Source organism: Schistocerca americana, chromosome X (genome assembly GCF_021461395.2).
Source record: "Schistocerca americana isolate TAMUIC-IGC-003095 chromosome X, iqSchAmer2.1, whole genome shotgun sequence".
Lineage (NCBI taxonomy): Eukaryota > Metazoa > Arthropoda > Insecta > Orthoptera > Acrididae > Schistocerca > Schistocerca americana.
Window position 1 is genome coordinate 957,227,687 of NC_060130.1, and position 15,703 is coordinate 957,243,389.

Below are 15,703 nucleotides of genomic sequence, written 5' to 3' on the forward strand. Positions count from 1 at the left end.
GGGAGAGAAGTGTTTTAGGCCGCACCTCCAAATCGAAACCAAATTGGTCCATTGTAATATGAGACACAATTTAGGTTGAATGGATGACTACACAGCTACAGTAGTTTGGTTTGAGTCGTAAGCTTAGCAGTTAAGCTTTACCAGATAGCCATTGCTACGCGTCAGGCGCTCCGTCCGCATTTATACGGCTACCCTTCCTTTTTCACGTGCTTCATCTGGTTTGAATCGATTGCGTATTTTTGTTTGATCTGATAAGTGCCGTTCTCTTTGTTATAGGTGTTTACGTCACTCTAAGCTGAAAATGCATTACTGTACTGTGTCGTGCATTGTTTGTCGCATTCTGATAATGAGTGTTTACGGCCTGTCGCTGCTCGCGGCATGACTTGCTTTTGTGCACGCTACCGCCGCTTACAATTAAAAATAAGAGGGGAATCGTCTCATTAGCGAAACAATGGCAAGAGACTGCTATTTGTTGTTACTTACACTGCTGCTTTCTTTGACAATGATGGACAAGAACCAAATAATAGACTGCGTATGATAGATGATGTTCTGAACGAGAGTTTAGCAAAAATGTTTCTCCGTTTGAAAATCTGTGCAGATGCCTCTTTAGTACATTACATTCTGCACAGAAATAAGAGTCATCTTAGATTTAAAAATCTAGTCAATTGTCGTGCTTCATTTCTGACTGTATCACTATTAGGCATAAGAATAATAGGAATATAAACATGACATGATATGTATATTCTTCCGCGTTTACTGTTGTCCACTCTAGTTTCGTAGTTTATTCGGCAGACAGTATTTAAATGAGATAGCAGCAAATATGAAAGAATACACGGCAAAATGTTTATATTCATATTATAGTGAAGAGAATACTGTATGTGGTTCACAATTCATAAAAGTTCCTATTAGCAACCATCTCTTCTCATAGGTAGGAAAAAATTCAGAACGTAGAGTTGGCCATATTGACAAACATCCCAAACAGTCTTGCCAGTCGGATTTTTGTAGTACATTGAAATGGTGCTACATTCGTAGATTAACAATACGGAATTTGTATTTACTTCGTTGGATAATGTATGAAAATGCAGTGGTCGAAAATTGAAGCAGAGAAAAAAGCTCATCTTCAACCTTTTTTTTTAATTTCTTTACGGACGCAGAGGTTTTGGCACCAGTATTTATCTTTGTGCCTGCAAAGCATGCCTGTGTAGCGCTACATATATTCGACGGCAGAAGTTAGTTGTGGCGGCACCTACCAGCATTTTTCAGAACTTCACATTACTTTGCACTCGATTCTAAGCCGCAGGCGGTTTTTTGGATTACAAAAACCGGAAAAAAAGTGTAGCTTAGATTCGAGTAAATACAGTATGTATCTGATTCCTACTGAATACCTCAGATGCTACTATATTAAGTTGTTGCTGTATTCCAGCCTGTCCTTTCCATCATACTACAGTTTTCTCTTCTCATTGAAAGTATTCCATCTGCCTGGGATAATATTTACCACTCCATTCCTTAACTTCACAAATGAACAGTTTACAGATTTGTGCGTATTATAGTACTCTCTGGGTACAACTTACAAAATTACTTATAATGCACATATTGGTCTCAAAGTATTTGTTGGGGGAAGGAGGAGACAGGTGGTGGCGGTTAGAAAGGTGTTTTAGGGAATTAGAGAAAAAATAAGATTGGTGGTGGTGGAATGATATAGGAGGAAAACTATGTCTTCTGGTGTGAACATAGGAATACACAATGAGGTTCTAACTTTGCAGTTCAGATGCATCAACCAATGCTGCACTTTTTCACCAAAGAGAGACAGTAACTTTCAAGGTAGGCACACACTATTTCACAGTTTCATTACATCTATACTGCGAAGGAACAGTCTCAGTAATCCAATGAAGGTGTCCCCTATACCCTAAACTCATCAGATTCTAAATCCTACTGAGCACTTTGACTGTGTGGAACATCACATGCTACAAAACAGTTCCTCTTCAGTTTCAGCTGGGGTTTCATATACCAACACCGTGTAAACCTATAGAAGTGAAATCTAATGACAGCACTGGCCATGCGACAGGGCTTCCCCTTTGATCCAAGAATGAGGGTACCTGCTACTTGGCGCTCACAAACATTCATATTGAAGTGACATGATGTGTCATTGTGTTGAAATCACATCCTCTCACATATAACAAGAGACACATCCTCCAACACCTGTGGAGCACATTTAGAGTAAACAGCAGGTAACATGCAACATTCAAACAGGGTTAGCTGACCCTGTGCTATTCCAGCATAGCACCACTTCAAATATTCACCTAAGCCCTTTCGTTCCCAATCTCAAAATACTTAGTTTTGCAATCTATGTAACTTTGGCAGTAAGTATTTGGGATACACTTTATAAGATGTAAAACATCTTCAAGCTACATACACATACAAGTTCCAGTCCACTAAAGACTGCAGCTGTTCACATGGATTAATGATAAGAATTCACACACTATGGGAAAGTCCTTCATGGAATGTAAATAATTTAAGGAGTGGAGGAAGTAATCCAGTGAATAATAGTGTTGCTGACCACTGACAGGCACATAGATGGCTTTCAGATGAGTACTTCTCAGAAGCAAGTGAACTCCTCCCTCCCTTTACACATACCAGTGTGACCTTCTAGAATCCACATTCCTATCCCATGAACCTGCTGGCTCTCCCACCTAGGCACCAGTTACACTTCCACAACCTCTCTCCACTTCCCTGTCTCCTTTCTCTCTCACCTACTCCACTCAAGTCAGCCCCTCAACTCAGTCTAGCAGGCGTCCCAGCAAGATCCATTTCCAGTTGCGACACTATTTTAGCCACACACTGTGATGCATGTGTAACACATATTGCAGCAGAACAATGTCTGCAGAAACCCTGGAACATGTATTCTCTTCTGACAAATTGCCATTCTTGTTTTGCAATGGTCTTAGCATTTTACATGTGTAACTTAATTTCTGAAGTCCCTACGTATTTCCCAATTGTATGAGTGGGGCCCACCTGTTACAGGATCAAAGTTATTGTAATTAAGTCTACTGCAAGAGTTCTGTAAGCCCCCAATCAAGAGAGTACTCTCTTCTACATTACAGAAAGAAATATCATTGGCAAACTGCCTTAGACTGTGGTTTCACATTCTGTATCCAAACAAACTTGCAGCCAGCAAAAGTGCTTTGTGACAAATTTTTACTATGTCAGAATGGATTAAATACTGTACAGAGACCATAAATTTTGAAGCCACTGTAAACACTCCTGTGATGTTTACAATGTAAAACCTCAGAAATCTGCATTTACTTCTTAACAGAGAGACTGGACAAACCTGATGGTGGAATTTTAGGTCTTGGACAGACAACCCTTCAGATGATACAAGTGGTTTTGTTCGTTGTTACAAGCACCTCTTTTTCTGTTCACCATTATATTTTTCACTTTCAAAAGTGTTGTTCCAAAAGTTTGGTAGCTACTGACTTGTGCCATTGGGCAGCAATGGTAAATTACAACTACATGGAAGTACTCAAAGCAACACCATTTTGAAGAAATCTCTTGAATACTTAATGGGAAGTTTTTGCAAGAAAAAAAAGACTCTAGGGCGTTCACAATGTGAAGCATAATCAGATATCCCACCCCCCTATGAACCATGGACCTTGCTGTTGGTGGGGAGGCTTGCGTGCCTCAGCGATACAGATAGCCGTACTGTAGGTGCAACCACAATGGAGGGGTAGCTGTTGCGAGGCCACACAAACGTATGGTTCCTGAAGAGGGGCAGCAGCCTTTTCAGTAGTTGCAGGGGCAACAGTCTGGATGATTGGCTGATCTGGCCTTGTAACACTAACCAAAACGGCCTTGCTGTGCTGGTACTGCGAACGGCTGAAAGCAAGGGGAAACTACAGCCATCATTTTTCCCGAGAGCATGCAGCTTTACTGTATGGTTAAATGATGATGGCATCCTCTTGGGTAAAATATTCCGGAGGTAAAATAGCCCCCCATTCGGATCTTCAGGCGGGGACTACTCAAGAGCACGTCGTTATCAGGAGAATTAAAACTGGCGTTCCACGGATTGGAGTGTGGAATGTCAGATCCCTTAATCGGACAGGTGGGTTAGAAAATTTAAAAAGGGAAATGGATAGGTTAAAGTTAGATATAGTGGGAATTAATGAAGTTCAGTGGCAGGAGGAACAAGACTTTTGGTCAGGTGAATACAGGGCTATAAATACAAAATCAAATAGGGGTAATGCAGGAGTAGGTTTAATAATGAATAGGAAAATAGGAGTGCGGGTAAGCTACTACAAACAGCATAGTGAACGCATTATTGTGGCCAAGATAGACACGAAGCCCAAGCCTACTACAGTAGTACAAATTTATATGCCAACTAGCTCTGCAGATGATGAAGAAATTAAAGAAATGTATGATGAAATAAAAGAAATTATTCAGATAGTGAAGGGTTATGAAAATTTAATAGTCATGGGTGACTGGAATTTGGTAGTAGGAAAAGGGAGAGAAGGAAACCTAGTAGGTGAATACAGATTGGGGGTAAGAAATGGAAGAGGAAGCCGCTTGGTAGAATTCTGCGCAGAGCACAACTTAATCATAGCTAACACTTGGTTCAAGAATCATAAAAGAAGGTTGTATACATGGAAGAAGCCTGGAGATACTGACAGGTTTCAGATAGATTATATAATGGTAAGACAGAGATTTAGGAACCAGGTTTTAAATTGTAAGACATTTCCAGGGGCAGATGTGGACTCTGACCACAATCTATTGGTTATGAACTGTAGATTAGAACTGAAGAAATTGCAAAATGGTGGGAATTTAAGGAGATGGGACCTGGATAAACTGGCTAAACCAGAGGTCGTACAGAGTTTCAGGGCAAGCATAATGGAACAATTGACATGAATGGGGGAAAGAAATACAGTAGAAGAAGAATGGGTAGCTTTGAGGGATGAAGTAGTGAAGGCAGCAAAGGTTCAAGTAGGTAAAAAGACGGGAGCTAGTAGAAATCCTTGGGTAACAGAAGAAATATTGAATTTAATTCATGAAAGGAGAAAATATAAAAATGCAGTAAGTGAAGCAGGCAAAAAGGCATGTATGGAAGTGAAACATGGACGATAAATAGTTTGGACAAGAAGAGAATAGAAGCTTTCGAAATGTGGTGCTACAGAAGAATGCTGAAGATTAGATGGGTAGATCAAATAACTAATGAGGAGGTATTGAATAGGATTGGGGAGGAGAGAAGTTTGTGGCACAACTTGACTAGAAAAAGGGATCGGTTGGTAGGACATGATCCAAGGCATCAAGAGATCACCAATTTAGTATTGGAGGGCAGCGTGGAGGGTAAAAATCGTAGAGGGAGGCCAAGAGATGAATACACAAAGCAGATTCAGAAGGATGTAGGTTCCAGTAGGTACTGGGAGATGAAGACGCTTGCACAGGATACGGTAGCACGGAAAGCTGCATCAAACCAGTCTCAGGACTGAAGACCACAACAACAACAAAAATCAGATATCATCAGCTTAAATGTCACAGAAGCAAATTTACCTGCAGAAGGGTTCCTCATTCCTCTGAACATCAGGTTTGGGCCTTCTGTTGCATGATACCAAAGCTACTTGCAGTTCGGCATCTTTCACCTAGAATAAGATGAAACTTCATTAACCATGAATTCAAAATTGTGGAAAATTATACTAATGAAAAACCACCAAGATCTTTCTAAATGAATTGCAGCAGTTTAGATAAATAAAACTGCTGTGAACCTTGTGGTAGAGACTATTGATCTGTGACAAATATCAACTTTAATCTAGGGTTCAGACCAACTGTCATTAATAGACACACCCACACTAAGGATAAAGTGGAAGTTATCAGCCTGGCACAGAGAAGATGCTGATATCAATAAATTTTTTTGATTTTTGTTATACTGGTACATGTAACAAAACAAAAGATAATTATAGTGTTGTTTACATAACTTATTAACACTGTTGTGTACTTTGTTAAAATTAATAAATTTTAATACCCAGCTGCCCCAAAATTCTCTCTCTCTCTCTCTATGTATGTATCATTGGCAGTTTATACAGCTGGTGAATGTTTATAAGGAGTTCATTTCTTCATTTACAACAATTAAAAATTGGTGGCAAAAGACAACACGAGAGTGCACAATATAGCTTGGGATTGGCAACAATGTATAAAAATAAGTGGTTACATAGGCACAATAATGGGTATTTTACATTTTTTATGGAGGACGAGCTATTTGAAAGCTTTTATCAACGACATGCCACATTTGTTAAATGAAAACTAAACACAAATGTGGGACTTATCTGTTAGAATGTCTGAATCATTTTTAAAAGAAACCAAGTGATTCTGTGTGCTGTTACAGTGGATGAGACATGGGTTGCCCACATCCCGTCAGAAGTGAAACATGAACTGAAGCAAATTTTTTATCGATTTTCTTACACAGGGTAAAACAATAATTGGTGAACAGTATACAAAAGTCTTTTGGGTCACCAGGATAGGAAATAATTGCATGATAAGAGGTGTGGATTCCGAAAGAAACAAACTTATTGGTCATAAAGATCACCCATTTGCCAACACAGGTGTTTTAGTGGAAGAAAAACAGGGATTTGAAGTAGGAATTGTTGGAAGATCTAATGTGTCTGCCATATTCAGTACACAGACATTTGCATATTCCCACATCTGAAAGAAAAAGAAAGAAAATGTGTCTGGAAAATGTTTTGGGAGTCCAATTGGAAGCCAATGACAGCTGTCAATGAGTATTTTGCAGATTTCCATCATAATAAATGGTTGAAATCTACTCTCTAAAAAATTTTGGACAAATTAGACATACTTAAAAGGGTACTACACTGAAGCGCTCTGCTGCCATGGTAAGGATTTTTAAATTATCCCACTTCTTTTCGCAAATGAAGAGATGAACATGTTAAGAACATTACAATTTAGTGAACTGTCAGAATTATCGATGACAGTTTGGGAGAGCACCAGTAAAAACAAGCATAAGGAAGCAGTTCAAAACCTTCAAAGAGACAGGCAGTATTGAAGACATTTTTCATAGTGCCTAACCATTTATCAAAAATGTGTTGAAAGAGTACAAGCTGCATATCAACACAAACTGCAGAAGTCAATTTCTTGTGTCTAATACAAAATGTAGGGAGCAAGGTAATCTAGAGTCCAAATAAGTGAGGTGTGTTAAATGACATTTCCTGGAAAGTGGGTGGGTTGTGATTGTACAATTATACGGCCCCCACTCTCTCCAGTGTCATGCCATTAGACAACTTTTGTAGGATTATGTCAAGGATTGCGTGTACACAATGCCAGACAATGACTTGGCTACCCTTCATGATGAATTGACAAAACAATCAAAACTGTCTGTGTGTTACCTGAGGCGGATGCTGCCATGCTGACCCATATATGGGCAGAACTCTAATACAGCCGTGACGTTCTATGAGTGACTAGTGGGGTACACAAATGAAATTCTAGCATAACAGAAAGAAAAAGAAAAAAAAAAAAAAAGAAAAGAAAAACTTTGAGAGCTGCTAAAAATTTTACAACAAATGACACTGCTCTATCTCTACTAGTTTCCAAGTTATGATTTTCTGAAATGATAAAATACTTGTGTTGGCACCAAAACAGACGATTTTAAAATGAAGACAGAATTAGTAATTCAATCTTCTGAATAAAAAAACTCAATTTTCTTCTTTTTTGCCAAATGGATCTAAAAATGACAGATATAGGAATGACTGAGTGCAAAATTAAGAACAACTGAAGATGGCCAACAGCAAGAAGGCTGCCTGACCTTGTAGAGTACTGTTAAGATTCTATATCAAATATGTAGATGATGTAGTTTCTCTTCTAGTAACAGTCTAGATATTTTTCCATTCTATACAGAAAGTCAGATGATGGATGTGTAGAACTACAGATTTACCTCACTGTAGAATTATGAAAATGGAAATGGAAATGAGCATTTGGCGTCATTGGACGGGAGGCCCCTTGCGGGGCAGGTCCAGCCGCTGTAGTGGCGGTATTATTACATTCAACGTCAAATTGGGCAACCTGCGTACCGAATGGGGGATGAAATGGTGATGAAGACAACACAACACCCAGTCCCTGAGCGGAGAAAATTCCCCGACCCAGCTGGGAATCGAACCCAGGCCCATAGGACGGCAATCCGTCACGCTGACCATTCAGCTATCGGCGCGGACACTGTAGAATTATGAAACATTTTATGCTTGCATTTGATGACATTTTTGGCAACTGAACAACTCTATAGACATTAATACACATTTTGCACGCATCAATTACATGACGCTCAGCTTCCTCTTTTCGTTTACAATGTGAAGAGAGCAGTAGATTGTGGAGCCCTAACTGTGACTATGTTCTTGACTTCCAGTTAGCTTTCAATACAGTTCTGCAATAGGATGGAAGACTTCTCAGGCATTATTAATGGGGAGACGATGACAGAACCAAAAACCGCTTCTGATGCACATCTAAGAAGTGTGATTGGACACTCACTCTTTACATTATATGGCTGTGATGACTAGTACGAAGTATCTACAGCTGGATTACTAGTAAATTACATAAACAAACCTTTCTCATGAATCAGCCAGCCTATTAGTGAAAATTGCATCAAAATTCCTACCATAGTTCTTGTGATTATCCTTCACATACAGACTGAAAAATGCAGTGGGGAACTGTAATTTATAATATGCACACATGTACCCGATCTGGTACACTGTATCTTAGCTTGCTGAGACTGTTCACAAACAATATAGCTGTCTATGAGGTGGTCATGTAGTAAGAAAACATTTTATGAACTTTACGAGAATATGAAAATGATCAGCACCTGGTGCAAAGATTGGCGGCTGACCAATGACATGAACAAACAGTGGAATGTGTGCTTTAACCACTTAATCCATAGTCAGTCACTAGAATCAAGTCATAACCATCAAGTACCTAGGAATATCAATCCATACTGATTTAGTGAGGAACAACATGGACCTGGATGAGCATAAAGCAGATGATAGATTGAGAATTAGCAGAAGAATCTTATGGAAATGTAATCCACTCATTCACAAAACCCTCATTTGATCAACTCTTTAGCATCTTTTGTCTGTCTGGCACCTATACCAAATCATGTCAATGAAAGAGAAATAGGTAAACCGGGTGCCTCATCACAAATGGGTAAGTGCACCAAATGCTCAACAAACTGCATTGCCGAGACTCCTAGCCTCACAATTCCAGGTGCTCAAGATCCAATACAAGTCAAGAAACACATTACTTTGCTAAACCTGTAAGATCATAACATTATTTTATGGTTTGTATAGCCCATCCCAATGGTACTGAATGGCTATTACTGAGTGTCGCAGATATTTGGGCTTAATACAGTATTGCAGCTGAAACAGGTTGTGTTAAAATCAGATAACATTTCTACAACCTCTATTCTTAAACCAAAGATGAACTGTTCACCAAAGTCCATTTTGCTTTGCTGTCATCAATTTTTCATTAATCTACACCAAAGTTCAACTCAAATAACTCTCCTTCCATCCTACAGCTCATTATTTTAATCCCAATGGAAGAATATACAGGCCTCAAGAACACTTTTTACTGAACAATAATCTACAGAGCCATCAGACAGAGTGAGATGCTACAGTCGTTAAGACTGGTACCATATTCGGAACTATGCTGTCTTATTCACTTTCTTTTTGACAGCTTACAGTGAATGAAAATTCATCCATAGTCAGTAAAAGATTATAATTGAGTCTGTTCCTTCATTTTCAATGGTTAAATGATTGCCAGCTGAATTCAAATGTGGCAGTATTACTCTTGAAGAAGCTCCATATGACATCAGTCTCAAAACAAACTACAGATGAAAGTATCATCAATTGTGCAGTATGCCACTAGATAATCGACAACTGAAGGCGTACAAAATAGCTGATGCCAAATATGCATCAGAAGAATATGGTAGGAAACTTATGTAAGAATGTAAATATTTTAGGAGGAAAGGAGACCATTCGTCAAAAAGCTGAACTGCCACATTGTTGACAGTTGAATGCAACCGCGACCCCCCCCCCCCCCCCTTTTCATGTGTGCCTGTCAATGACCCGACACTTCTGCTTTTCAGTGAGTGGTCTCCTTCACTCTTAAAGTATTTACAGAAGAAAATATGGTTTATTTTACACAAAGACTTCACACAGAGAACTTTTTTTTTATATAAATGAATCTTTTAGCAATGTATGGACTAGATACAGAAATGGATTTACCTTCCCCAGGGTAAAACATAAAATAATGAATGGTGTATATTACATACCTGGATGAAAAACACGTCATGAGAACAGCTATTGCATCTATCACAGGACAAGGCACTTGGGTGCTTTGGCAATTACAAACTGAATAATTTAAAGTACGTACTGCTGAACATCCAACCTTTCCACTAGACTGGGCACCCTCTGACATAACAATTCCCACATGTAAAGAAATTTTTTGCTGTAAAACTTCTTGATAAGGAAAGGATGAGGATTACAGGTTAACATCTTGTCAACAAGGGCATTAGAAACGAACCATCCCGCTCTTTACCTTCAGTGACATAGGGTAACTGCTTTGTCTTACCACTGCATGACACCACCTGGTGCTCCAATGAGGAGGTTATAGCATCTGTATATGAGTATTTTGCAAACCTTCCAGAATTTCACTTCCAGGATGCACTTTACTTATTGGAAATACATTGTACAGAGAGCACTGTAATAAAAGGGCACTACATAAAAAAACAAGCACTTCTTTGCATGAAAAACACAGTCTTTCAAAACCAGGTTGAGAAAATTCAGCTTGCCATTGTGTGTGTTTTTTCCTCTATATATATATCTGTCTCTATGGTGCGATGTTCACTCATACAAAAAGTTGCAAATCATTGCCTTTCCAAATCTTTTTCTCTCTCATAAGTTTCACAAGTATATATCTAACTTCAAAAGATGAAGACTAAAAATTATTTTAAACATTATCTTGTTGGAATCATATAGCTTTCATCTTACTGTAAGACAACTCTACTTCTCACAAGCAGTTGTGAACATTAATATTTGATTTCTATGCATTACTCCAATTAAAATTCACATTTACTTACCTGGAAAGTTTGTTCCTTTATAATATGAGCATCAGCTGGAATACTGTTAAGGTGCCTGAACGGCATTTTAAGAGTGCCATATATATATTCACTGTAGTGCTCAGCAACACTACTGAGTTCACTTTTAGGAGGCTTTACATCATAATAAATAACAATTTCATCCATTGGCAACAGCCCCGCATTCTTACGCACTTTTTGAACTCTATTTACTATTTCACGAGCCAGTCCCTCTTCTTGGAGATCCTTTCCTGCCTCCATATCCAACAGGACTATAATCTGAAAATATTATCATCATCAGCAACAATTCATTCAGTCAAACTTAACAAAATGTAAAATTTGAAACACTTAATTAATCTATAATTAGTAACTTATTTTATAATACAAATCTGAACTGGGAAGAAGAATGAAGGAAAATAGGGAAACTAAGAAAGATTATGTATAATGTCCCACTGATGATGAGGTCATTTGAGACGGAGCAAATGCTTGAATTAGAGAAGGGTGGGAAAGTGCTTTCAAAGGGACCACCTACAAGAAGTACAGTGGGTTGAAGTGGAAGCCTAGAAAAATGAACGGTAGCATATTGTAATCACGTTCACAACTATCAGTCCAAGCTCCTCAACAATCAGGAAGCTGACAAAAAAGAAAAGGACTGCTCACGCAGCAATGGAACAAATATTTAAGCTAACTGGGCGTCACAGCAAGCAAACAACAATCTGCGATAATGGAACAAGGCTTCTCCTATTTGCAGCATCCTGAAACATGGCTGAGTGTTCCTCACAATTCTCACACTAACATTTTCACAAAGGGCAATGAAAGTCACCAAATGGGGACATTTGTAACCAACTGGATTGTATGTTGATCGATGCAAGATGAAAGTCACACCTACAATTAAAAAGATATCACAGTCTTTAAAGGTCTGAAAAGTGCAACAACAGCAAGCATTAATGTGAAATGATAAAGAATGCAGTGGAGATGTCAGCAAATGAAACACTTGAAACTGACATGATATTGAGCATGAGACAGTGAAAAAGAAAAGTGATGAAGCACACAGAGAAACACTACAATGATGAAAGTTTATAAAGGAAAAAAAGGACTGAGAAAGAGAACCCCTTAATGAAAAACAAGAAATGGATGAAAGCAATCATCAAAGAATTGGAGCTTCTTAGGGACCAGAAAGAGATGAGGAAATTTGGAAATTTTATAGGATGCTAAATGCTGTCCAGAAACCCTTCAGTGGAAAAACCAGCTAGTTAAAGCAGCAATTTACGAAGAATTCCACTAACAGCTGGTAAAAATGTTTGTTGAAACAACCGGTTTCACAGCCTAGAGCCGCATCATCAGGTGCAACCTACACGGCAATGAGCAATGTACACTGTCACCACTTCGTGGATATTAAAGTTAATAAAGGAATGTCTAAAATATACTCACAACATTAAAAGGTCATTAGGTGTACCCATCGCTCCTAGTAAAAATTTACTTTTCAGTGAATATTGTCTATACTATGGTGAATGAAAGGTAATGAAGATGTGCTCCATTCATTTTGGACAAATTGCTGATAAGTGAAACTTGCAGTCACAGAGGCATGTTTTAAAATTTGCCTGCATCTAAAACGAAAAAAAAAAAAAAAAAAAATTATACTGAGAGGATGCTAAGATATTTTTAAAAAGGGCAAGACAGGCAATAAAAAACTGTCACTGCTAACATAATTAGTTGCAGTACTGTGTAAATTACTGTGCGGAATGTATCAGGTGGCAGTATATGACTTCACGCTGTCCAGACTGATAGTTCCCATTTCAGCAGCTATCTAGCCTCTTTTAGTCATTTGTGAGGGCCACTTTTACTCTGCCCAAGTCTGGGTTGCCCTGCCATCACACCAGTAAGACAGTGCCATCTGATACACTGCACACAGTAATTCGTATAGTGCCATAGCTAACTATGTTAGCAATGATCATTCTTTTTATTGCCAATCCAGCCCTTTTAAAAAATATTGTTAGCATCCTCCCACTATGAAATATTTTTCTTTTTTGATGCAGCAAATTTTAAACCATGGTTGTTTAATTGCAAGTCCCACCTATCAGCACTGACCTAAATGAAGGGAGCACATCTTTGTTGCCTTTTGTTTGCCATAGTATTGACAATAATCAATGAATAGTACATTTTGACTACGAGTGATGGGTAAGCCTTTGACCTTTTAACATTGTGAGTATATTTTAGATATTCCTTTATTAATTTTAAAATCCACAATATAGTGATACTGAACATTGCCTTTACCATGTAGGTTGCACCTGATGATGTGGCTAAAGGCTGCAAAACCAGCTGTATTTCAATAAACTACAATTTTACCAGTTCTAGGGAACAGAGGCGGAACAGAGAAGAGAGGAGGGCGGGCTGCGAGAGGAGGGCGGGCTGCGAGAGGAGGGCGGGCTGCGAGAGGAGGGCGGGCTGCGAGAGGAGGGCGGGCTGCGAGAGGAGGGCGGGCTGCGAGAGGAGGGCGGGCTGCGAGAGGAGGGCGGGCTGCGAGAGGAGGGCGGGCTGCGAGAGGAGGGCGGGCTGCGAGAGGAGGGCGGGCTGCGAGAGGAGGGCGGGCTGCGAGAGGAGGGCGGGCTGCGAGAGGAGGGCGGGCTGCGAGAGGAGGGCGGGCTGCGAGAGGAGGGCGGGCTGCGAGAGGAGGGCGGGCTGCGAGAGGAGGGCGGGCTGCGAGAGGAGGGCGGGCTGCGAGAGGAGGGCGGGCTGCGAGAGGAGGGCGGGCTGCGAGAGGACGGCGGGCTGCGAGAGGACGGCGGGCTGCGAGAGGACGGCGGGCTGCGAGAGGACGGCGGGCTGCGAGAGGACGGCGGGCTGCGAGAGGACGGCGGGCTGCGAGAGGACGGCGGGCTGCGAGAGGACGGCGGGCTGCTAGAGGACGGCGGGCTGCTAGAGGACGGCGGGCTGCTAGAGGACGGCGGGCTGCGAGAGGACGGCGGGCTGCGAGAGGACGGCGGGCTGCGAGAGGACGGCGGGCTGCGAGAGGACGGCGGGCTGCGAGAGGACGGCGGGCTGCGAGAGGACGGCGGGCTGCGAGAGGACGGCGGGCTGCGAGAGGACGGCGGGCTGCGAGAGGACGGCGGGCTGCGAGAGGACGGCGGGCTGCGAGAGGACGGCGGGCTGCGAGAGGACGGCGGGCTGCGAGAGGACGGCGGGCTGCGAGAGGACGGCGGGCTGCGAGAGGACGGCGGGCTGCGAGAGGACGGCGGGCTGCGAGAGGACGGCGGGCTGCGAGAGGACGGCGGGCTGCGAGAGGACGGCGGGCTGCGAGAGGACGGCGGGCTGCGAGAGGACGGCGGGCTGCGAGAGGACGGCGGGCTGCGAGAGGACGGCGGGCTGCGAGAGGACGGCGGGCTGCGAGAGGACGGCGGGCTGCGAGAGGACGGCGGGCTGCGAGAGGACGGCGGGCTGCGAGAGGACGGCGGGCTGCGAGAGGACGGCGGGCTGCGAGAGGACGGCGGGCTGCGAGAGGACGGCGGGCTGCGAGAGGACGGCGGGCTGCGAGAGGACGGCGGGCTGCGAGAGGACGGCGGGCTGCGAGAGGACGGCGGGCTGCGAGAGGACGGCGGGCTGCGAGAGGACGGCGGGCTGCGAGAGGACGGCGGGCTGCGAGAGGACGGCGGGCTGCGAGAGGACGGCGGGCTGCGAGAGGACGGCGGGCTGCGAGAGGACGGCGGGCTGCGAGAGGACGGCGGGCTGCGAGAGGACGGCGGGCTGCGAGAGGACGGCGGGCTGCGAGAGGACGGCGGGCTGCGAGAGGACGGCGGGCTGCGAGAGGACGGCGGGCTGCGAGAGGACGGCGGGCTGCGAGAGGACGGCGGGCTGCGAGAGGACGGCGGGCTGCGAGAGGACGGCGGGCTGCGAGAGGACGGCGGGCTGCGAGAGGACGGCGGGCTGCGAGAGGACGGCGGGCTGCGAGAGGACGGCGGGCTGCGAGAGGACGGCGGGCTGCGAGAGGACGGCGGGCTGCGAGAGGACGGCGGGCTGCGAGAGGACGGCGGGCTGCGAGAGGACGGCGGGCTGCGAGAGGACGGCGGGCTGCGAGAGGACGGCGGGCTGCGAGAGGACGGCGGGCTGCGAGAGGACGGCGGGCTGCGAGAGGACGGCGGGCTGCGAGAGGACGGCGGGCTGCGAGAGGACGGCGGGCTGCGAGAGGACGGCGGGCTGCGAGAGGACGGCGGGCTGCGAGAGGACGGCGGGCTGCGAGAGGACGGCGGGCTGCGAGAGGACGGCGGGCTGCGAGAGGACGGCGGGCTGCGAGAGGACGGCGGGCTGCGAGAGGACGGCGGGCTGCGAGAGGACGGCGGGCTGCGAGAGGAAGGCGGGCTGCGAGAGGAAGGCGGGCTGCGAGAGGAAGGCGGGCTGCGAGAGGAAGGCGGGCTGCGAGAGGAAGGCGGGCTGCGAGAGGAAGGCGGGCTGCGAGAGGAAGGCGGGCTGCGAGAGGAAGGCGGGCTGCGAGAGGAAGGCGGGCTGCGAGAGGAAGGCGGGCTGCGAGAGGAAGGCGGGCTGCGAGAGGAAGGCGGGCTGCGAGAGGAAGGCGGGCTGCGAGAGGAAGGCGGG

At 43.9% G+C, this 15,703-nt stretch overlaps 1 protein-coding gene across 2 annotated transcripts in view; it reads right to left on the bottom strand.

Annotated features, from left to right (window-relative positions):
* Window positions 1-15,703, bottom strand: part of LOC124554826 (isoleucine--tRNA ligase, cytoplasmic) — a 185,075-nt gene that overhangs the window by 33,329 nt on the left and 136,043 nt on the right. For both annotated transcript variants that reach the window (XM_047128492.1, XM_047128491.1), the window contains 2 exons: window positions 11,120-11,395; window positions 5,542-5,630 (listed from right to left, as the gene is read on the bottom strand). In XM_047128492.1, the coding sequence (XP_046984448.1) occupies window positions 5,542-5,630; window positions 11,120-11,395 (365 nt within the window). The remainder of the gene's footprint in view (window positions 1-5,541; window positions 5,631-11,119; window positions 11,396-15,703) is intronic.